Raw genomic sequence first — 22500 nt, 5'->3', positions numbered from 1 at the left:
AAATCTAATGTCTAAATATAATGTCTAAAGTCTAAATCTAAAGGCTGAATCTAGTGTCTAAATCTAAAGTCTAAATCGAATGTCTAAAGTCTGAATCTAATGTCTAAATATAATGTCTAATGTCTAAATCTAATGTCTAAAGTCTAAATCTAATGTCAATATCTAATATCTGTATCTAGTATATAATATCTAAATCTAATATTGAAATCTAATGTCTAAATCTAATGTCTAAATCTTATATTGAAATCTATGTCTAAATCTAATACCTAAATCTAATGTCTAAATCTTATATTGAAATCTATGTCTAAATCTAATACCTAAATCTAATGTCTAAATCGAATATTTAAATCTAATATCTAAATCTAATGTCTAAATCGAATATCTAAATCAAAAATGTAAATCTAATGTCTAAATCTAATATCTAAATCTAATATCTAAATCTAATATCTAAATCTAATGTCTATATCTAATATCTATATCTAAATATAGTGTATAATATCTAAATCTAAGTTTAATATAAAAATCTAATATCGAACTCTATTTCAATATTAAAATACACAATATATGGAACATATATTTCTGTTTTCCGAGTTTTGGGAAGTTGAGAAACTTGTAACTTCGGCCTTCAAAGCTTCTAATGGGATGATATTATATTCAGTGTGTGTTTCCTTACCTCGTTGAAGAGGGAGAAGATGTCTCTGAGCATGTCTGACACAGGGACATCAAGGTAGTGGGCAAAGGCTTCCAGACCCAGCTTCTCTCCCTCCATCTTCCTGGCTCTGTTCCCAAACTCCTGCAGTACCTTCTCCACGTTCTGGGGCTTCAACCTGAGCAGGTAACATCAACACATTAATAGTCTCTACATTCTGGGGTTCAACCTGACCAGGTAACATTAATACAGTCTCCACGTTCTGGGGTTCAACCTGACCAGGTAACATCAATACAGTCTCCACGTTCTGGGGTTCAACCTGACCAGGTAACATTAATACAGTCTCCACGTTCTGGGGTTCAACCTGACCAGGTAACATTAATACAGTCTCCACGTTCTGGGGTTCAACCTGACCAGGTAACATCAATACAGTCTCTACATTCTGGGGTTCAACCTGACCAGGTAACATCAATACAGTCTCCACGTTCTGGGGTTCAACCTGACCAGGTAACATCAATACAGTCTCTACATTCTGGGGTTCAACCTGACCAGGTAACATCAATACAGTCTCTACATTCTGGGGTTCAACCTGACCAGGTAACATTAATACATTAATACACAGTCTCTACATTCTGGGGTTCAACCTGACCAGGTAACATCAATACACAGTCTCTACATTCTGGGGTTCAACCTGGCCAGGTAACATCAACACATTAATACACAGTCTCTACATTCTGGGGTTCAACCTGACCAGGTAACATCAATAGAGTCTCCACGTTCTGGGGTTCAACCTGACCAGGTAACATTAATACAGTCTCTACATTCTGGGGTTCAACCTGACCAGGTAACATTAATACATTAATACACAGTCTCTACATTCTGGGGTTCAACCTGACCAGGTAACATTAATACAGTCTCTACATTATGGGGTTCAACCTGACCAGGTAACATCAATACAGTCTCCACGTTCTGGGGCTTCAACCTGACCAGGTAACCTTAATACATTAATACACAGTCTCTACATTCTGGGGTTCAACCTGACCAGGTAACATTAACACATTAATACAGTCTCTACATTATGGGGTTCAACCTGACCAGGTAACATTAATACAGTCTCTACATTCTGGGGTTCAACATGACCAGGTAACATCAATACAGTCTCCACGTTCTGGGGTTCAACCTGACCAGGTAACATCAATACACAGTCTCTACATTCTGGGGTTCAACCTGGCCAGGTAACATCAACACATTAATACACAGTCTCTACATTCTGGGGTTCAACCTGACCAGGTAACATCAATAGAGTCTCCACGTTCTGGGGTTCAACCTGACCAGGTAACATTAATACAGTCTCTACATTCTGGGGTTCAACCTGACCAGGTAACATTAATACATTAATACACAGTCTCTACATTCTGGGGTTCAACCTGACCAGGTAACATTAATACAGTCTCTACATTATGGGGTTCAACCTGACCAGGTAACATCAATACAGTCTCCACGTTCTGGGGCTTCAACCTGACCAGGTAACCTTAATACATTAATACACAGTCTCTACATTCTGGGGTTCAACCTGACCAGGTAACATTAACACATTAATACAGTCTCTACATTATGGGGTTCAACCTGACCAGGTAACATTAATACAGTCTCTACATTCTGGGGTTCAACCTGACCAGGTAACATCAATACAGTCTCTACATTCTGGGGTTCAACCTGACCAGGTAACATTAATACAGTCTCTACATTCTGGGGTTCAACCTGACCAGGTAACATTAATACACAGTCTCTACATTCTGGGGTTCAACCTGACCAGGTAACATTAATACAGTCTCTACATTCTGGGGTTCAACCTGACCAGGTAACATCAACACATTAATACAGTCTCTACATTCTGGGGTTCAACCTGACCAGGTAACATTAATACAGTCTCTACATTCTGGGGTTCAACCTGACCAGGTAACATTAATACAGTCTCTACATTCTGGGGTTCAACCTGACCAGGTAACATCAACACATTAATACAGTCTCTACATTCTGGGGTTCAACCTGACCAGGTAACATTAATACAGTCTCTACATTCTGGGGTTCAACCTGACCAGGTAACATTAATACAGTCTCTACATTACATCGTGACCCTCTCTACATTCTGAGGTTCAACCTCACCCCAGTCTCCGGACCAGCTTGGCGAACTCCAACAGGCAGGTGTCAACAGGGAGTCTGAGTTGACCCTCAGCCATGGCCAGTTGACAGTCTTCAAACGAGTAGTCAGTAATGGGGATGTCCAGGGCCCTGGAGAGGAAGGATAGAGACTTAAAACAGAGTGTAAACTAGGATAAGGTCTGATATACAGGCCTCTAACCAGTAGTCCAGTGTTTTCAGAAGCGGTCCTCGTGACCCTCAGCTGTTTCATACATTTCATCTGTTCCAACATTTACACACAACTGATTCAACTAGTCAAACAATCAGCTGAGTCGAGGGGTGATGGGGCCCTCTAGAGCCCTGAGGAACAGTAGACAGTTAGACTAGAGCATGAGGAGAGAGTTAACCAGTAGTCTGTGATGGGGCCATCTAGAGCCCTGAGGAACAGTAGACAGTTAGACTAGAGCATGAGGAGAGAGTTAACCAGTAGTCTGTGATGGGGCCATCTAGAGCCCTGAGGAACAGTAGACAGTTAGACTAGAGCATGAGGAGAGAGTTAACCTGTAGTCTGTGATGGGGCCATCTAGAGCCCTGAGGAACAGTAGACAGTTAGACTAGAGCATGAGGAGAGAGTTAACCAGTAGTCTGTGATGGGGCCATCTAGAGCCCTGAGGAACAGTAGACAGTTAGACTAGAGCATGAGGAGAGAGTTAACCAGTAGTCTGTGATGGGGCCATCTAGAGCCCTGAGGAACAGTAGACAGACTAGAGCATGAGGAGAGAGTTAACCTGTAGTCTGTGATGGGGCCATCTAGAGCCCTGAGGAACAGTAGACAGACTAGAGCATGAGGAGAGAGTTAACCTGTAGTCTGTGATGGGGCCATCTAGAGCCCTGAGGAACAGTGGACAGTTAGACTAGAGCATGAGGAGAGAGTTAACCTGTAGTCTGTGATGGGGCCATCTAGAGCCCTGAGGAACAGTAGACAGTTAGACTAGAGCATGAGGAGAGAGTTAACTAGTAGTCTGTGATGGGGCCATCTAGAGCCCTGAGGAACAGTAGACAGTTAGACTAGAGCATGAGGAGAGAGTTAACCAGTAGTCTGTGATGGGGCCCTCTAGAGCCCTGAGGAACAGTAGACAGTTAGACTAGAGCATGAGGAGAGAGTTAACCATTAGTCTGTGATGGGGCCATCTAGAGCCCTGAGGAACAGTGGACAGTTAGACTAGAGCATGAGGAGAGGGTTAACCAGACTAGAGCATGAGGAGAGAGTTAACCAGTAGTCTGTGATGGGGCCATCTAGAGCCCTGAGGAACAGTAGACAGTTAGACTAGAGCATGAGGAGAGAGTTAACCAGTAGTCTGTGATGGGGCCATCTAGAGCCCTGAGGAACAGTAGACAGTTAGACTAGAGCATGAGGAAAGAGTTAACCTGTAGTCTGTGATGGGGCCATCTAGAGCCCTGAGGAACAGTAGACAGTTAGACTAGAGCATGAGGAGAGAGTTAACCTGTAGTCTGTGATGGGGCCATCTAGAGCCCTGAGGAACAGTAGACAGACTAGAGCATGAGGAGAGAGTTAACCAGTAGTCTGTGATGGGGCCATCTAGAGCCCTGAGGAACAGTAGACAGTTAGACTAGAGCATGAGGAGAGAGTTAACCAGTAGTCTGTGATGGGGCCATCTAGAGCCCTGAGGAACAGTAGACAGACTAGAGCATGAGGAGAGAGTTAACCAGTAGTCTGTGATGGGGCCATCTAGAGCCCTGAGGAACAGTAGACAGACTAGAGCATGAGGAGAGAGTTAACCAGTAGTCTGTGATGAGGCCATCTAGAATCAACAAACTAGAAGCTGTTGAACTGAAATGTACACGAGCCACACACAATAGACTAACATACTTTAGTATCCTACAGTCTCTGGGCTGGTGTTTCTAAGCACGGCAGCCTGAGGGCTGAGGCATCTGGCAGGCCCCGTGAAGGCCTATGAGAGGCCAAGTGTGTGTGTGTGTCTGTGTGTCTCAGGACTCACTTGGCCATCAGGCGCCTGACGTTGTGAGCAAACAGTGCCGGGTTGTTCTTCTCCTCTTCTGATGGAGTGTAGACAGGAAGGAACTGAGGAGAGAAGAAGAAGACCGAACCCAGGGATGTCACTCCTCTATGGGAAGTCAAGTGGGAAACGGCTAAAGCAATAACAACTGAGATGATATGGGTTCTAAAAGGGAAGAGAGAGATAACACTCTCCCTAACACTCTTCTAGACATACTGTAACTACAGTCCATTGGTACAGCAAAGTGAAGCCTGTCTGTCGGGACCAACAACAGGTGTTTCTGCTGTCAGTCTCAAAGTATCTTCAGAAAGGCAAAGGTAACATGGGCTGAGGTCCTCTAACTGGGCTAAGAGAAAAGGGACAGAGTAGTGGAACTAGGGCAAAGGACAGAGTAGTGGAACTAGGGACAGAGCAGTGGAACTAGGGCAAGGGACAGAGCAGTGGAACTAGGGACAGAGCAGTGGAACTAGGGCAAGGGACAGAGCAGTGGAACTAGGGACAGAGTAGTGGAACTAGGGCAAGGGACAGAGTAGTGGAACTAGGGCAAGGGACAGAGCAGTGGAACTAGGACAAGGGACAGAGCAGTGGAACTAGGACAAGGGACAGAGTAGTGGAACTAGGGCAAAGGACAGAGCAGTGGAACTAGGACAAGGGACAGAGTAGTGGAACTAGGGCAAGGGACAGAGCAGTGGAACTATGGCAAGGGACAGAGCAGTGGAACTAGGGCAAGGGACAGAGTAGTGGAACTAGGGCAAGGGACAGAGCAGTGGAACTAGGGCAAGGGACAGAGCAGTGGAACTAGGGCAAGGGACAGAGCAGTGGAACTAGGGCAAGGGACAGAGCAGTGGAACTAGGGCAAAGGACAGAGTAGTGGAACTAGGGCAAAGGACAGAGCAGTGGAACTAGGGCAAGGGACAGAGCAGTGGAACTAGGGACAGAGCAGTGGAACTAGGACAAGGGACAGAGTAGTGGAACTAGGGACAGAGCAGTGGAACCAGGACAAGGGACAGAGCAGTGGAACTAGGGCAAAGGACAGAGCAGTGGAACTAGGGCAAGGGACAGAGTAGTGGAACTAGGGACAGAGCAGTGGAACTAGGACAAGGGACAGAGCAGTGGAACTAGGGCAAAGGACAGAGCAGTGGAACTAGGGCAAGGGACAGAGCAGTGGAACTAGGGCAAAGGACAGAGCAGTGGAACTAGGGCAAGGGACAGAGCAGTGGAACTAGGACAAGGGACAGAGCAGTGGAACAAGGGACAGAGTAGTGGAACAAGGGACAGAGCAGTGGAACTAGGACAAGGGACAGAGCAGTGGAACAAGGGACAGAGCAGTGGAACTAGGACAAGGGACAGACCAGTGGAACAAGGGACAGAGTAGTGGAACTAGGGCAAGGGACAGAGCAGTGGAACTAGGACAAGGGACAGAGCAGTGGAACAAGGGACAGAGCAGTGGAACAAGGGCAAGGGACAGAGTAGTGGAACTAGGGCAAGGGACAGAGTAGTGGAACAAGGGACAGAGCAGTGGAACTAGGACAAGGGACAGAGCAGTGGAACAAGGGACAGAGCAGTGGAACTAGGGCAAGGGACAGAGTAGTGGAACTAGGGCAAGGGACAGAGTAGTGGAACTAGGGCAAGGGACAGAGTAGTGGAACTAGGACAAGGGACAGAGCAGTGGAACTAGGGACAGAGCATTGGAACTAGGACAAGGGACAGACCAGTGGAACTAGGGACAGAGCATTGGAACTAGGACAAGGGACAGACCAGTGGAACTAGGGAGCAAGGGACAGAGCAGTGGAACTAGGGCAAGGGACAGACCAGTGGAACTAGGGAGCAAGGGACAGAGCAGGGACCACTATATATACAAGATACCCCTTCATACACTATATATACAGGACACCCCTTCATCCACTATATATACAGGACACCCCTTCATCCACTATATATACAGGACACCCCTTCATCCACTATATATACAGGACACCCCTTCATACACTATATATACAGGACACCCCTTCATACACTATATATACAGCAGTATGTGGACACCCCTTCATACACTATATATACAGGACACCCCTTCATACACTATATATACAGGACACCCCTTCATCCACTATATATACAGCAGTATGAGGACACCCCTTCATCCACTATATATACAGCAGTATGAGGACACCCCTTCATCCACTATATATACAGGACACCCCTTCATCCACTATATATACCGGACACCCCTTCATCCACTATATATACAGCAGTATGAGGACACCCCTTCATCCACTATATATACAGCAGTATGAGGACACCCCTTCATCCACTATATATACAGGACACCCCTTCATCCACTATATATACAGCAGTATGTGGACACCCCTTCATCCACTATATATACAGCAGTATGAGGACACCCCTTCATCCACTATATATACAGCAGTATGAGGACACCCCTTCATCCACTATATATACAGCAGTATGAGGACACCCCTTCATACACTATATATACAGGACACCCCTTCATACACTATATATACAGGACACCCCTTCATCCACTATATATATAGCAGTATGAGGACACCCCTTCATACACTATATATACAGGACACCCCTTCATCCACTATATATACAGCAGTATGAGGACACCCCTTCATACACTATATATACAGGACACCCCTTCATACACTATATATACAGGACACCCCTTCATCCACTATATATACAGCAGTATGAGGACACCCCTTCATCCACTATATATACAGCAGTATGTGGACACCCCTTCATCCACTATATATACAGCAGTATGAGGACACCCCTTCATCCACTATATATACAGGACACCCCTTCATCCACTATATATACAGGACACCCCTTCATCCACTATATATACAGGACACCCCTTCATCCACTATATATACAGGACACCCCTTCATCCACTATATATACAGGACACCCCTTCATCCACTATATATACAGGACACCCCTTCATCCACTATATATACAGGACACCCCTTCATCCACTATATATACAGGACACCCCTTCATCCACTATATATACAGGACACCCCTTCATCCACTATATATACAGCAGTATGAGGACACCCCTTCATCCACTATATATACAGCAGTATGTGGACACCCCTTCATCCACTATATATACAGCAGTATGAGGACACCCCTTCATCTACTATATATACAGCAGTATGAGGACACCCCTTCATCCACTATATATACAGCAGTATGAGGACACCCCTTCATCTACTATATATACAGCAGTATGAGGACACCCCTTCATCCACTATATATACAGCAGTATGAGGACACCCCTTCATCCACTATATATACAGCAGTATGTGGACACCCCTTCATCTACTATATATACAGCAGTATGTGGACACCCCTTCATCCACTATATATACAGCAGTATGAGGACACCCCTTCATCTACTATATATACAGCAGTATGTGGACACCCCTTCATCCACTATATATACAGCAGTATGAGGACACCCCTTCATCCACTATATATACAGCAGTATGAGGACACCCCTTCATCCACTATATATACAGGACACCCCTTCATCCACTATATATACAGCAGTATGAGTACACCCCTTCATCCACTATATATACAGCAGTATGAGGACACCCCTTCATCCACTATATATACAGCAGTATGAGGACACCCCTTCATCCACTATATATACAGCAGTATGAGGACACCCCTTCATCTACTATATATACAGCAGTATGAGGACACCCCTTCATCCACTATATATACAGCAGTATGAGGACACCCCTTCATCCACTATATATACAGCAGTATGAGGACACCCCTTCATCCACTATATATACAGGACACCCCTTCATCCACTATATATACAGCAGTATGAGTACACCCCTTCATCCACTATATATACAGCAGTATGAGGACACCCCTTCATCCACTATATATACAGCAGTATGAGGACACCCCTTCATCCACTATATATACAGCAGTATGAGGACACCCCTTCATCCACTATATATACAGCAGTATGAGGACACCCCTTCATTTTTTATTTTTTTAAATTTTTATTTTACCTTTATTTAACCAGGCAAGTCAGTTAAGAACAAATTCTTATTTTCAATGATGGCCTAGGAACAGTGGGTTAACTGCCTGTTCAGGGGCAGAACGACAGATTTGTACCTTGTCAGCTCGGGGGTTTGAACTTGCAACCTTCCGGTTACTAGTCCAACGCTCTAACCATACAGGTACAGGACTGGGTTCAGGGTATACGGGTACAGGACTGGGTTCAGGGTATACAGGTACAGGACTGGGTTCAGGGTATACGGGTACAGGACCTTCCCGGGTCCCGGACTGGGTACAGGGTATACGGGTACAGGACTTGCCCGGGTCCCGGACTGGGTTCAGGGTATACGGGCACAGGGTATATAGGTACAGGACTGGGTTCAGGGTATACGGGTACAGGGTATACAGGTACAGGACTGGGTACAGGGTATACAGGTACAGGACTGGGTACAGGGTATACAGGTACAGGACTGGGTACAGGGTATACAGGTACTGGACTGGGCTCAGGGTATACAGGTACTGGACTGGGCTCAGGGTATACAGGTACTGGACTGGGCTCAGGGTATACGGGTACAGGGTATACAGGTACAGGACTGGGTTCAGGGTATACAGGTACAGGACTGGGTTCAGGGTATACGGGTACAGGACTGGGTACAAGGTGTCCAGGACTGGGTACAGGGTATACGGGTACAGGACTGGGTACAGGGTATATGGGTACAGGACTGGGTTCAGGGTATACGGGTACTGGACTGGGCTCAGGGTATACAGGTACTGGACTGGGCTCAGGGTATACAGGTACTGGACTGGGCTCAGGGTATACAGGTACAGGACTGGGTCCAGGGTATACAGGTACAGGACTGGGTTCAGGGTAAACGGGTACAGGACTGGGTTCAGGGCATACAGGTACAGGACTGGGTTCAGGGTATACAGGTACAGGACTGGGTTCAGGGTATACGGGTACAGGACTGGGTTCAGGGTATACGGGTACAGGACTGGGTTCAGGGTATACGGGTACAGGGTATACAGGTACAGGACTGGGTACAGGTTATACGGGTACAGAACCCGTCCAGGACTGGGTACAGGGTATACGGGTACAGGGTATACGGGTACAGGACTGGGTACAGGGTATACGGGTACAGGGTATACGGGTACAGGACTGGGTACAGGTTATACGGGTACAGGACCTTCCCGGGTCCCGGACTGGATTCAGGGTAAACGGGTAAAGGTAGATCCATGATGACCTGTGGTTTTTTAAATCTCTCTGATCAAAACAAGTATTCCTGATATGTGGTAGATGCAACACGCCAGCATCGCCTGTGAGGCCTGCACTCACCTCAATGATGAACTCATTGTGCAGCTGGCACAGTGTGAGGCCTGCACTCACCTCAATGATGAACTCATTGTGCAGCTGGCACAGTGTGAGGCCTGCACTCACCTCAATGATGAACTCATTGTGCAGCTGGCACAGTGTGAGGCCTGCACTCACCTCAATGATGAACTCATTGTGCAGCTGGCACAGTGTGAGGCCTGCACTCACCTCAATGATGAACTCATTGTGTAGCTGGCACAGTGTGAGGCCTGCACTCACCTCAATGATGAACTCATTGTGCAGCTGGCACAGTGTGAGGCCTGCACTCACCTCAATGATGATCTCATTGTGCAGCTGGCACAGTGTGAGGCCTGCACTCACCTCAATGATGAACTCATTGTGCAGCTGGCACAGTGTGAGGCCTGCACTCACCTCAATGATGAACTCATTGTGCAGCTGGCACAGTGTGAGGCCTGCACTCACCTCAATGATGAACTCATTGTGCAGCTGGCACAGTGTGAGGCCTGCACTCACCTCAATGATGAACTCATTGTGCAGCTGGCACAGTGTGAGGCCTGCACTCACCTCAATGATGAACTCATTGTGCAGCTGGCACAGTGTGAGGCCTGCACTCACCTCAATGATGAACTCATTGTGCAGCTGGCACAGTGTGAGGCCTGCACTCACCTCAATGATGAACTCATTGTGCAGCTGGCACAGTGTGAGGCCTGCACTCACCTCAATGATGAACTCATTGTGCAGCTGGCACAGTGTGAGGCCTGCACTCACCTCAATGATGAACTCATTGTGCAGCTGGCACAGTGTGAGGCCTGCACTCACCTCAATGATGAACTCATTGTGCAGCTGGCACAGTGTGAGGCCTGCACTCACCTCAATGATGAACTCATTGTGCAGCTGGCACAGTGTGAGGCCTGCACTCACCTCAATGATGAACTCATTGTGCAGCTGGCACAGTGTGAGGCCTGCACTCACCTCAATGATGATCTCATTGTGCAGCTGGCACAGTGTGAGGCCTGCACTCACCTCAATGATGATCTCATTGTGCAGCTGGCACAGTGTGAGGCCTGCACTCACCTCAATGATGAACTCATTGTGCAGCTGGCACAGTGTGAGGCCTGCACTCACCTCAATGATGAACTCATTGTGCAGCTGGCACAGTGTGAGGCCTGCACTCACCTCAATGATGAACTCATTGTGCAGCTGGCACAGTGTGAGGCCTGCACTCACCTCAATGATGAACTCATTGTGCAGCTGGCACAGTGTGAGGCCTGCACTCACCTCAATGATGAACTCATTGTGCAGCTGGCACAGTGTGAGGCCTGCACTCACCTCAATGATGAACTCATTGTGCAGCTGGCACAGTGTGAGGCCTGCACTCACCTCAATGATGAACTCATTGTGCAGCTGGCACAGTGTGAGGCCTGCACTCACCTCAATGATGAACTCATTGTGCAGCTGGCACAGTGTGAGGCCTGCACTCACCTCAATGATGAACTCATTGTGCAGCTGGCACAGTGTGAGGCCTGCACTCACCTCAATGATGAACTCATTGTGCAGCTGGCACAGTGTGAGGCCTGCACTCACCTCAATGATGAACTCATTGTGCAGCTGGCACAGTGTGAGGCCTGCACTCACCTCAATGATGAACTCATTGTGCAGCTGGCACAGTGTGAGGCCTGCACTCACCTCAATGATGAACTCATTGTGCAGCTGGCACAGTGTGAGGCCTGCACTCACCTCAATGATGAACTCATTGTGCAGCTGGCACAGTGTGAGGCCTGCACTCACCTCAATGATGAACTCATTGTGCAGCTGGCACAGTGTGAGGCCTGCACTCACCTCAATGATGAACTCATTGTGCAGCTGGCACAGTGTGAGGGCTGCACTCACCTCAATGATGAACTCATTGTGCAGCTGGCACAGTGTGAGGCCTGCACTCACCTCAATGATGAACTCATTGTGCAGCTGGCACAGTGTGAGGCCTGCACTCACCTCAATGATGAACTCATTGTGCAGCTGGCACAGTGTGAGGCCTGCACTCACCTCAATGATGAACTCATTGTGCAGCTGGCACAGTGTGAGGCCTGCACTCACCTCAATGATGAACTCATTGTGCAGCTGGCACAGTGTGAGGCCTGCACTCACCTCAATGATGAACTCATTGTGCAGCTGGCACAGTGTGAGGCCTGCACTCACCTCAATGATGAACTCATTGTGCAGCTGGCACAGTGTGAGGCCTGCACTCACCTCAATGATGAACTCATTGTGCAGCTGGCACAGTGTGAGGCCTGCACTCACCTCAATGATGAACTCATTGTGCAGCTGGCACAGTGTGAGGCCTGCACTCACCTCAATGATGAACTCATTGTGCAGCTGGCACAGTGTGAGGCCTGCACTCACCTCAATGATGAACTCATTGTGCAGCTGGCACAGTGTGAGGCCTGCACTCACCTCAATGATGAACTCATTGTGCAGCTGGCACAGTGTGAGGCCTGCACTCACCTCAATGATGAACTCATTGTGCAGCTGGCACAGTGTGAGGCCTGCACTCACCTCAATGATGAACTCATTGTGCAGCTGGCACAGTGTGAGGCCTGCACTCACCTCAATGATGAACTCATTGTGCAGCTGGCACAGTGTGAGGCCTGCACTCACCTCAATGATGAACTCATTGTGCAGCTGGCACAGTGTGAGGCCTGCACTCACCTCAATGATGAACTCATTGTGCAGCTGGCACAGTGTGAGGCCTGCACTCACCTCAATGATGAACTCATTGTGCAGCTGGCACAGTGTGAGGCCTGCACTCACCTCAATGATGAACTCATTGTGCAGCTGGCACAGTGTGAGGCCTGCACTCACCTCAATGATGAACTCATTGTGCAGCTGGCACAGTGTGAGGCCTGCACTCACCTCAATGATGAACTCATTGTGCAGCTGGCACAGTGTGAGGCCTGCACTCACCTCAATGATGAACTCATTGTGCAGCTGGCACAGTGTGAGGCCTGCACTCACCTCAATGATGAACTCATTGTGCAGCTGGCACAGTGTGAGGCCTGCACTCACCTCAATGATGAACTCATTGTGCAGCTGGCACAGTGTGAGGCCTGCACTCACCTCAATGATGAACTCATTGTGCAGCTGGCACAGTGTGAGGCCTGCACTCACCTCAATGATGAACTCATTGTGCAGCTGGCACAGTGTGAGGCCTGCACTCACCTCAATGATGAACTCATTGTGCAGCTGGCACAGTGTGAGGCCTGCACTCACCTCAATGATGAACTCATTGTGCAGCTGGCACAGTGTGAGGCCTGCACTCACCTCAATGATGAACTCATTGTGCAGCTGGCACAGTGTGAGGCCTGCACTCACCTCAATGATGAACTCATTGTGCAGCTGGCACAGTGTGAGGCCTGCACTCACCTCAATGATGAACTCATTGTGCAGCTGGCACAGTGTGAGGCCTGCACTCACCTCAATGATGAACTCATTGTGCAGCTGGCACAGTGTGAGGCCTGCACTCACCTCAATGATGAACTCATTGTGCAGCTGGCACAGTGTGAGGCCTGCACTCACCTCAATGATGAACTCATTGTGCAGCTGGCACAGTGTGAGGCCTGCACTCACCTCAATGATGAACTCATTGTGCAGCTGGCACAGTGTGAGGCCTGCACTCACCTCAATGATGAACTCATTGTGCAGCTGGCACAGTGTGAGGCCTGCACTCACCTCAATGATGAACTCATTGTGCAGCTGGCACAGTGTGAGGCCTGCACTCACCTCAATGATGAACTCATTGTGCAGCTGGCACAGTGTGAGGCCTGCACTCACCTCAATGATGAACTCATTGTGCAGCTGGCACAGTGTGAGGCCTGCACTCACCTCAATGATGAACTCATTGTGCAGCTGGCACAGTGTGAGGCCTGCACTCACCTCAATGATGAACTCATTGTGCAGCTGGCACAGTGTGAGCCACAGGATCTTAACCCTGCAATAAAATAAAAAACATTGTCACATCAAGACAGTTGGTTTACAGTGCAGGACATCGATATCATCAAGTCATAGCGAACACCAAAACAGTCAGATCACACAGAGTGTATAAGTGTATACAGTGCCTTGCGAAAGTATTCGGCCCCCTTGAACTTTGCGACCTTTTGCCACATTTCAGGCTTCAAACATAAAGATATAAAACTGTATTTTTTTGTGAAGAATCAACAACAAGTGGGACACAATCATGAAGTGGAACGACATTTATTGGATATTTCAAACTTTTTTAACAAATCAAAAACTGAAAAATTGGGCGTGCAAAATTAATCAGCCCCTTTACTTTCAGTGCAGCAAACTCTCTCCAGAAGTTCAGTGAGGATCTCTGAATGATCGAATGTTGACCTAAATGACTAATGATGATAAATACAATCCACATGTGTGTAATCAAGTCTCCGTACAAATGCACCTGCACTGTGATAGTCTCAGAGGTCTGTTAAAAGCGCAGAGAGCATCATGAAGAACAAGGAACACACCAGGCAGGTCCGAGATACTGTTGTGAAGAAGTTTAAAGCCGGATTTGGATACAAAAAGATTTCCCAAGCTTTAAACATCCCAAGGAGCACTGTGCAAGCGATAATATTGAAATGGAAGGAGTATCAGACCACTGCAAATCTACCAAGACCTGGCCGTCCCTCTAAACTTTCAGCTCATACAAGGAAAAGACTGATCAGAGATGCAGCCAAGAGGCCCATGATCACTCTGGATGAACTGCAGAGATCTACAGCTGAGGTGGGAGACTCTGCCCATAGGACAACAATCAGTTGTATATTGCACAAATCTGGCCTTTATGGAAGAGTGGCAAGAAGAAAGCCATTTCTTAAAGCTATCCATAAAAAGTGTCGTTTAAAGTTTGCCACAAGCCACCTGGGAGACACACCAAACATGTGGAAGAAGGTGCTCTGGTCAGATGAAACCAAAATTGAACTTTTTGGCAACAATGCAAAACGTTATGTGTGTCGTAAAAGCAACACAGCTCATCACCCTGAACACACCATCCCCACTGTCAAACATGGTGGTGACAGCATCATGGTTTGGGCCTGCTTTTCTTCAGCAGGGACAGGGAAGATGGTTAAAATTGATGGGAAGATGGATGGAGCCAAATACAGGACCATTCTGGAAGAAAACCTGATGGAGTCTGTAAAAGACCTGAGACTGGGACGGAGATTTGTCTTCCAACAAGACAATGATCCAAAACATAAAGCAAAATCTACAATGGAATGGTTCAAAAATAAACATATCCAGGTGTTAGAATGGCCAAGTCAAAGTCCAGACCTGAATCCAATCGAGAATCTGTGGAAAGAACTGAAAACTGCTGTTCACAAATGCTCTCCATCCAACCTCACTGAGCTCGAGCTGTTTTGCAAGGAGGAATGGGAAAAAATGTCAGTCTCTCGATGTGCAAAACTGATAGAGACATACCCCAAGCGACTTACAGCTGTAATTGCAGCAAAAGGTGGCGCTACAAAGTATTAACTTAAGGGGGCTGAATAATTTTGCACACCCAATTTTTCAGTTTTTGATTTGTTAAAAAAGTTTGAAATATCCAATAAATGTCGTTCCACTTCATGATTGTGTCCCACTTGTTGTTGATTCTTCACAAAAAAATACAGTTTTATATCTTTATGTTTGAAGCCTGAAATGTGGCAAAAGGTCGCAAAGTTCAAGGGGGCCGGATACTTTCGCAAGGCACTGTACATTCATTTAAATGTGTGTGTGTTTGATTTAACCGTCTAAAAGCAGGTTATATGGTAGTGGACAGAGAAGTGGGGCGGTAGGTAGCCTGTTCCTAGGCCGTCTTTGAAAATAAGAATTTGTTCTTTTACTTAAAAAAATCTTTAAAAAAAATCTAATCAAATAAAGTGAGAATTCTAGCAGCCAGACAAGTAGTGTCACAGGAGGAAGTAATGTGAAGGTTCTGGAAGAGAACGATTAACAGCTCTGTTCACTGTTTCCTGTTCTGGGCTGACTGTGACCTGCTAACAGCACAGAAACAGTATTGTCTCTACTGTAGTGGTAGACTGACTGTGACCTGCTAACAGCACAGAGACAGTATTGTCTCTACTGTAGTGGTAGACTGACTGTGACCTGCTAACAGCACAGAGACAGTATTGTCTCTACTGTAGTGGTAGACTGACTGTGACCTGCTAACAGCATAGAGACAGTATTGTCTCTACTGTAGTGGTAGACTGACTGGGCACACAGCCAAAACAACATCACTACCATGATGCATTAGAAAGTAGAACAAAACACATCCCAATTCAGCCTGTGGTTTTATCCAGAGACAAGGACAGCTTTCTCTCAGTCACAGTTTCCTGTATTTTGGCCATCAGTGTTCTGAGTTAACTGGACCATCTAGATTATACAGTAGAACTAATATCCTCTCAGTCCAGTCCAGTAGTGGTATGAAAACTGACCATCTAGATTATACAGTAGAACTAATATCCTCTCAGTCCAGTCCAGTAGTGGTATGAAAACTGGACCTTCTAGATTATACAGTAGAACTAATATCCTCTCAGTCCAATCCAGTAGTGGTATGAAAACTGGACCTTCTAGATTATACAGTAGAACTAATATCCTCTCAGTCCAGTCCAGTAGTGGTATGAAAACTGGACCTTCTAGATTATACAGTAGAACTAATATCATCTCAGTCCAGTCCAGTCGAGGTATGAAAACTGACCATCTAGATTATACAGTAGAACTAATATCCTCTCAGTCCAGTCCAGTAGTGGTATGAAAACTGGACCATCTAGATTATACAGTAGAACTAATATCCTCTCAGTCCAATCCAGTAGTGGTATGAAAACTGGACCATCTAGATTATACAGTAGAACTAATATCCTCTCAGTCCAGTCCAGTCGAGGTATGAAAACTGACCATCTAGATTATACAGTAGAACTAATATCCTCTCAGTCCAGTCCAGTAGTGGTATGAAAACTGGACCTTCTAGATTATACAGTAGAACTAATATCCTCTCAGTCCAGTCCAGTAGTGGTATGAAAACTGGACCTTCTAGATTATACAGTAGAACTAATATCCTCTCAGTCCAGTCCAGTAGAGGTATGAAAACTGGACCTTCCAGGGCAGTAGAGAGACACCACTATTTTTTTTATTTTTTTTATTTAACCTTTATTTAACCAGGCAAGTCAGTTAAGAACAAATTCTTATTTTCACGGCCTAGGAACAGTGGGTTAACTGCCTGTTCAGGGGCAGAACGACAGATTTGTACCTTGTCAGCTCGGGGGTTTGAACTCACAACCTTCCGGTTACTACTCCAACTCTCTAACCACTAGGCTACTATGCCTGGCAACGACCTGTACTTCAGGGATCAGTCATTTGTAGAGTAATTAAAGTGTACTCACGCTCCAGGCCCCTGCCACGTCCAAGTGATTGTGTCCTGGCATGGGACAGGAGAGACACAGAACTTACTAAAGATACAACATTATTCATCCAGGTAAGAAGTACAAAAACACAAGGTCATAACAACAACAACAACAACAACAACAACAACAACAACAAGAGCTTAGTTATCAGGTATAGAGTAGTTTGTGGTTTAATTGGATACCAGGTAGTTAGTGGTCTTGACCACTTGCTGTGTGGTCCCAGGGCTATAGGAGAGACTGACTCCCTGCCGTGTGGTACCAGGGCTATAGGAGAGACTGGCTCCCTGCCGTGTGGTACCAGGGCTATAGGAGATACTGGCTCCCTGCCGTGTGGTGCCAGGGCTATAGGAGAGACTGGCTCCCTGCCGTGTGGTACCAGGGCTATAGGAGAGACTGGCTCCCTGCCGTGTGGTACCAGGGCTATAGGAGATACTGGCTCCCTGCCGTGTGGTCCCAGGGCTATAGGAGATACTGGCTCCCTGCCGTGTGGTGCCAGGGCTATAGGAGATACTGGCTCCCTGCCGTGTGGTGCCAGGGCTATAGGAGAGACTGGCTCCCTGCCGTGTGGTACCAGGGCTATAGGAGATACTGGCTCCCTGCCGTGTGGTCCCAGGGCTATAGGATATACTGGCTCCCTGCCGTGTGGTCCCAGGGCTATAGGAGAGACTGACTCCCTGCTGTGTGGTCCCAGGGCTATAGGAGAGACTGACTGCCTGCTGTGTGGTCCCAGGGCTATAGGAGAGACTGACTGCGTGCTGTGTGGTCCCAGGGCTATAGGAGAGACTGACTGCCTGCTGTGTGGTCCCAGGGCTATAGGAGAGACTGACTGCGTGCTGTGTGGTCCCAGGGCTATAGGAGAGACTGACTGCGTGCTGTGTGGTCCCAGGCATCACTGATGGATGCCTCCATGTGTCCAGAGCCCATTCAGCCCAGCTGTTTACAGACAGAGCCCTAGCTCTAACACTAACACAATCAGACCTCAGTAAAGGGCACATCAAGTCAACCCCAGGAGGTTTTCCAGGAAGTCCCCATGAAACCCTGCTCAAGGTGGGGGGGGGGGGGGTATCACACAGCGTAGACAGACCGCACAACAAATCACAGAACAACTAAATCAGTTCTCTGTCCTCACAGTTATATCTGTAACAGAGAGAGAGATTCAGACAGACAGGGCTGATGCTCTTCTCAGCAGGGAGGGTGTTTACCAACCAGCCTGGCTGTTGTGTTGTGCTGCTGCTGTGTTCTAGTGTGTTGCTAGGTGTTGTATTGTATTGCTAGGTGTTGTGTTGTATTGCTAGGTGTTGTGTTGCTAGGTGTTCTATTGTGTTGCTAGGTGTTGTATTGTATTGCTAGGTGTTGTGTTGCTAGGTGTTGTATTGTATTGCTAGGTGTTGTGTTGCTAGGTGTTGTGCTGTGTTGCTAGGTGTTGTATTGTTTTGCTAGGTGTTGTTGTGTTGCTAGATGTTATTGTGTTGCTAGATATTGTATTGTGTTGCTAGGTGTTGTTGTGTTGCTAGGTGTTGTATTGTGTTGTATTGTGTTGCTAGGTGTTATATTGTGTTGCTAGATGTTATATTGTGTTGCTAGGTGTTATATTGTGTTGCTAGGTGTTGTATTGCGATGCTAGGTGTTGTATTGTGTTGCTAGGTGTTGTATTGTGTTGCTAGGTGTTTGGTTTGTTGTGTTGCTAGGTGTTATATTGTGTTGCTAGGTGTTGTATTGTGTTGCTAGGTGTTTGGTTTGTTGTGTTGCTAGGTGTTGTATTGTGTTGCTAGGTGTTTGGTTTGTTGTGTTGCTAGGTGTTATATTGTGTTGCTGGTGTTGTATTGTGTTGCTAGGTGTTGTATTGTGTTGCTAGGTGTTGTATTGTGTTGCTAGGTGTTATATTGTGTTGCTAGGTGTTATATTGTGTTGCTAGGTGTTTGGTTTGTTGTGTTGCTAGGTGTTATGTTGTGTTGCTAGGTGTTTTATTGTGTTGCTAGGTGTTTTATTGTGTTGCTAGGTGTTTTATTGTGTTGCTAGGTGTTGTATTGTGTTGCTAGGTGTTATATTGTGTTGCTAGATGTTGTATTGCATTGCTAGGTGTTGTATTGTGTTGCTAGGTGTTATATTGTGTTGCTAGGTGTTGTATTGCATTGCTAGGTGTTATGTTGTGTTGCTAGGTGTTATATTGTGTTGCTAGGTGTTGTATTGTGTTGCTAGGTGTTGTATTGTGTTGCTAGGTGTTGTATTGTGTTGCTAGGTGTTGTATTGTGTTGCTAGGTGTTATATTGTGTTGCTAGGTGTTGTATTACATTGCTAGGTGTTATGTTGTGTTGCTAGGTGTTATATTGTGTTGCTAGGTGTTGTATTGTGTTGCATTGTGTTGCTAGGTGTTGTATTGTGTTGCATTGTGTTGCTAGGTGTTGTATTGTGTTGCTAGGTGTTGTATTGTGTTGCTAGGTGTTGTATTGTGTTGCTAGGTGTTGTATAGTGTTGCTAGGTGTTGTATTGTGTTGCTAGGTGTTGTATTGTGTTGCTAGGTGTTGTATTGTGTTGCTAGGTGTTGTATTGTGTTGCTAGGTGTTGTATTGTGTTGCTAGGTGTTGTATTGTGTTGCTAGGTGTTGTATTGTGTTGCTAGGTGTTGTATAGTGTTGCTAGGTGTTGTATTGTTTTGCTAGGTGTTGTATTGTGTTGCTAGGTGTTGTATTGTGTTGCTAGGTGTTGTATAGTGTTGCTAGGTGTTGTATTGTGTTGCTAGGTGTTTGGCTTTGTTGTGTTGTTTGCTTCTTACCATTTTATTGGGGTATTTTATCACAACAGGCTGAACTGGCACCGCTGGAATGAACGCTCCTGTGTGACAAGACAGAAATCAACACCATTACACACACTGGACTACAGTCCCCTAAAACTAAGAAACTAGAATATTCTAGACCGCATACAAGGGCCTCGGCCCACGGCGACAGTAGCTAACCCAGATGTAAAATGTCCGTCCGCACGACTGGAAGTGGCTTCGGATCAAAGCATCCGCTAAATGGAATATATTACTATAATTATTGATATATTAATGTCCATTCAAATATAGTCATGAAGCTCCTTTTCATCCGTGTGTCCAATCAGAAACATGCAGTCCTGTGCAGAATATGTCATGGAATCCTCTGATTGGAACAGAACTGAACATCTTTCAGTTAGACAGTGGTGATTGGTCTGATCTCGGCTCCTGGGAGGTCAGTTAGACAGTGGTGATAAATCTGATCTCAGCTCCTGGGAGGTCAGTTAGACAGTGGTGATAAATCTGATCTCAGCTCCTGGGCGGTCCGTTAGACAGTGGTGATTAATCTGATCTCAGCTCCTGGGCGGTCAGTTAGACAGTGGTGATAAATCTGATCTCAGCTCCTGGGAGGTCAGTTAGACAGTGGTGATTAATCTGATCTCAGCTCCTGGGAGGTCAGTTAGACAGTGGTGATTAATCTGATCTCAGCTCCTGGGCGGTCAGTTCAGACACTCGTGAGTCTTTTGAAGTGATTCGCTGCCGGGACACTTCAATAGTAACTAACATCAACTAGAAACACATGTTTACTCGGGTCTGATTTCCACGTCGGAGCATAAAAAGATAGAAGCGCTTGTTGATGACATCAGAAGCTCTATTTACCAGTGTGTGTTCTGTCATTCATCTGTGTTGAGGCTGCAGTTATTACATTTAGCTGAATATCAGGAGAACCGTAATAATGACCAACGTTATTGGAAAGCTCAGATACTCCCCTTTTTATAACCCCCCCCCATCCTAAAGTTATGATGGGGAGGAAAGAGATACTCCCCTTATTTAACCCCCCCCATCCTAAAGTTATGATGAGGAGGAAAGAGATACTCCCCTTATTTAACCCCCCCCATCCTAAAGTTATGATGAGGAGGAAAGAGATACTCCCCCTTTTAAACCCCCCCCCCATCCTAAAGTTAGGATGAGGAGGAAAGAGATACTCCCCTTATTTAAACCCCCCCCATCCTAAAGTTATGATGAGGAGGAAAGAGATACTCCCCCTTTTAAACCCCCCCCCCCATCCTAAAGTTAGGATGAGGAGGAAAGAGATACTCCCCTTTTAAAACCCCCCCCATCCTAAAGTTATGATGAGGAGGAAAGAGATACTCCCCTTTTAAACCCCCCCCCATCCTAAAGTTATGATGAGGAGGAAAGACATACTCCCCCTTTTTTAAACCCCCCCATCCTAAAATTATGATGAGGAGGAAAGAGATACTCCCCTTATTTAAACCCCCCCCCATCCTAAAGTTATGATGAGGAGGAAAGAGATACTCCCCCTTATTTAAACCCCCCCCCATCCTAAAGTTAGGATGAGGAGGAAAGAGATACTCCCCTTATTTAAACCCCCCCCCCCCATCCTAAAGTTAGGATGGGGAGGAAAGAGCAGTTAGCCTTTGAAATAGTTTTAACCTGAAGCCAAGGCTTTGTAGCCTGTATGATAAACCACGTCTGTCATTGGTTACAGTCTGCTACAATAACAATGTGTCCAGCTATATGAGGGGATGATGGACGATTAAAAAGTCAATGTTCATTATTTGATGAAAAAAAATGTAGACTAAAACGACAAACAAATTCTCCAAAGTTTTAGACACAGGGCAGTATGTGAAATAGGAGACACAGGGCAGTATGTGGACTAGGAGACACAGGGCAGTATGTGGACTAGGAGACAAGGCAGTATGTGGACTAGGAGACACAGGGCAGTATGTGGACTAGGAGACACAGGGCAGTATGTGGACTAGGAGACACAGGGCAGTATGTGGGCTAGGAGACACAGGGCAGTATGTGAAATAGGAGACACAGGGCAGTATGTGGACTAGGAGACAAGGCAGTATGTGGACT

General features: G+C 46.4%; 1 protein-coding gene across 1 annotated transcript in view; it reads right to left on the bottom strand.

The window, feature by feature from the left end:
• The window catches only part of LOC109885713 (lysophosphatidylcholine acyltransferase 1), a 31626-nt gene that overhangs the window by 2706 nt on the left and 6420 nt on the right, over positions 1 to 22500 (bottom strand). The window contains exons 5-10 of the mRNA XM_031811824.1: positions 20419 to 20477; positions 17626 to 17660; positions 14153 to 14207; positions 4813 to 4895; positions 2816 to 2941; positions 674 to 827 (exon numbers count right to left, since the gene is read on the bottom strand). Coding sequence (XP_031667684.1) covers positions 674 to 827; positions 2816 to 2941; positions 4813 to 4895; positions 14153 to 14207; positions 17626 to 17660; positions 20419 to 20477 — 512 coding nt within the window. The remainder of the gene's footprint in view (positions 1 to 673; positions 828 to 2815; positions 2942 to 4812; positions 4896 to 14152; positions 14208 to 17625; positions 17661 to 20418; positions 20478 to 22500) is intronic.

Source organism: Oncorhynchus kisutch, unplaced genomic scaffold, assembly GCF_002021735.2.
Source record: "Oncorhynchus kisutch isolate 150728-3 unplaced genomic scaffold, Okis_V2 Okis02a-Okis13b_hom, whole genome shotgun sequence".
Taxonomy (NCBI): domain Eukaryota; kingdom Metazoa; phylum Chordata; class Actinopteri; order Salmoniformes; family Salmonidae; genus Oncorhynchus; species Oncorhynchus kisutch.
Note: the sequence above shows the minus strand (reverse complement) of the source record. Positions and strands in the feature narration are given on the sequence as shown.